Genomic DNA, 2617 nt, shown 5'->3' on the forward strand with positions numbered 1-2617 from the left:
TATATATATATATATATATATATACATGAGTGTGTATATATGCACAGTTCACCGGCTCCAAATGTATCCAGGAATGCTCATCTTGAATCTATCGCTTTCAGTCTGCAAATATATCAAGTAACAAGTCTGTATGCTGAATCTCTTGGCACGCTCGCAGATTCTACAGGAAAATCGGTACGAAGACTTTGCAACCATAGATTGGCTTAGGGACACATCCGCTGAAAGAGTGCGACAGCGGCATCTGCACAGCCAAGCGGTGCGTGGGTGTGTTTGTTATTGTTTGTATGCGTATGTGTGGAGGGTGCGTGGGTGTGTTTGTAATTGATTGTATGCGTATGTGTGAAGGGTACGTGGGTGTGTTTGTAATTGTTTGTATGCGTATGTGTGGAGGGTGCACTTGAGGTTGAACGTGTACAGGTGCTTTTTATGTGTATTGGAAGTTCTTTCGCATGCATGTGTTGGCGTGTTACTCCATGCAGATTGTAAATCAGCAGAGGCTTGTTTCCTCGGCTCGATATTCCAGACAGTTTAAACGTTATTGGAGGGTATTGTTTACATACGCTAAGAAGTCAGAAGAAGCTTGTTTCCACTGTTCGGTATCCCGGACAGTTTAAACGTTATTGGAGGGGATTGTTCACAACGCTAAGTCAGAAGAAGCTTGTTTCCACAGTTCGGTATCCCAGACAGTTTAAACGTTATTGGAGGGGATTGTTCACATACGCTAAGTCAGAAGAAACTTGTTTTCACAGTTCGGTATCCCAGACAGTTTAAACGTTATTGGAGGGGATTGTTCACATACGCTAAGTCAGAAGAAGCTTGTTTCCACAGTTCGGTATCCCAGATAGATTGAATGTTGTTGGAGGAGTTTGTTCACATATGCTGTTCTCGTTCCTCAGTACAGCAAAGCAGCGCCCTGGGGTGGATCAGTAAGACGCTGGGCGACTCGTGGCAGGGCTGGCTGGTAGTGTGGCTAGTAGGTAGGCGATGAATCTGTATTGTCTATACATATGCAGCAGATATGTAGGTAGGCTATAAATCTGTATTGTCTATACATATGCAGCAGATATGTAGGTAGGCTATGAATCTGTATTGTCTATACATATGCAGCAGATATGTAGGTAGGCAGTGAATCTGTATTGTCTATGCATATGCAGCGGATATGTAGTTTATCTGGTGTACATGTTTGGTATTGCTAGTGGATCCCAGTGGTTCTGTGTTATCGTAGCGTATGTAGCATACATGTGGTTTAATTGCTGTTATGTGTGGTATGGCTAGTTATTTTGCAGATAATTATTTGTACCAACACTCGAACGAAAGGTTTAGAAAACACGTGAACTAGTTTTGGGATAGTTAACGGCTGGTGCGCGCGTGTCAGACTGACTGGCTGTATGGGGAGAAGGTGGGCACCGGATGTGTTTTCAATTTGAATATAAAGGCTTCCTATCCTTTTCTGGTATCGTTGAGTGGTATGGCAAGTAGATTATCAATGGCCTAGTCTAGTATCTGGGTATGTAGATATCAGTTTATTGAGTGTGAATGTATGGTGTGGCTAGGTGGTGTGCGGTAATTCGCAGTCAGCAGTGTGCGTGTATGCTGCTTGTATAATGAGTGATGGTTATCTATGACTTGGCTAGTAGATGTGCTGCGAATTTCAAAAATGATATGGATATGAGAGCTTCGACAAAAATTATAAACATAAACAAACACTCTTATACGCACACAAACCATCGACATAGCTCTTGCCATTAACACAGATAACGTAGACATAATTTGCTGAAGTACAATTGTTTATACAACGAGGAACCTCACAGCTGTCTTTACATGAATTTTCACCGCCGCTATTGGTGTTGCTACGGGTATGAGTAGCGGGCTTCCACTACACACAAACACACAAAACATACACAAACAGATACACATACATCACTTATCACCGCACATATACAGATACGAAGTGTTTACACCCACAGATATACGAACCATTCTCACCCAGGTATCTTTTCGGGTGGGGGTTATTTTTACGCAGCCATTGACATTGCTAAGGTATGGATCAATGGGCCTCGACTGAACACATACACACACTATCATGTACACATACACATCACATATCACACATATACAGATACAAAGTTCACCCGCACAGTCATATAACCCATCCACGTATAGGTATCTGTACGGGTATTTTTGCCGCGGCCATTGACATTGTTACGGATTGGATCAGCGGACTTAAGCTGGGAGTGTGTACGAGTGCGTTTTGGCTCAACAACACACTATGTTGCTGGACCTCTCGCGAAGATAACTGCGAGACATGGGTGTACTGGACTGGGGTGGTTGATACTGACACCGACCCTAGCGATGCCTCAGCGGGTAAGTCGTATTTTTATATAGAGAATTGTATATATATATGTTTATATATGTTGGCATGAAATAAAACACACACACATATAAATATTAAGTTTCACCCCCGCCCAACAAATACACACACACACACACTCACTCACACACGTGAAATTTTCCCCCTCCTTCAACACATACACACACACACACACACACACACACACACACACACACACACACACACACACACACACACACACACACACACACACACACACACACA

At 42.8% G+C, this 2617-nt stretch overlaps 1 protein-coding gene across 1 annotated transcript in view; it reads left to right on the forward strand.

The window, feature by feature from the left end:
* The window catches only part of SARC_08723 (hypothetical protein), a gene marked incomplete at its 5' end in the record, with an annotated part of 12041 nt that overhangs the window by 1446 nt on the left and 7978 nt on the right, over nucleotides 1-2617 (forward strand). The window contains 3 exons of the mRNA XM_014297287.1: nucleotides 158-256; nucleotides 902-977; nucleotides 2164-2364. Of these exons, the coding sequence (XP_014152762.1) occupies nucleotides 158-256; nucleotides 902-977; nucleotides 2164-2364 (376 nt within the window). The remainder of the gene's footprint in view (nucleotides 1-157; nucleotides 257-901; nucleotides 978-2163; nucleotides 2365-2617) is intronic.

The sequence above is a fragment of the Sphaeroforma arctica genome (assembly GCF_001186125.1).
Source record: "Sphaeroforma arctica JP610 unplaced genomic scaffold supercont1.814, whole genome shotgun sequence".
Taxonomy (NCBI): Eukaryota; class Ichthyosporea; order Ichthyophonida; genus Sphaeroforma; species Sphaeroforma arctica.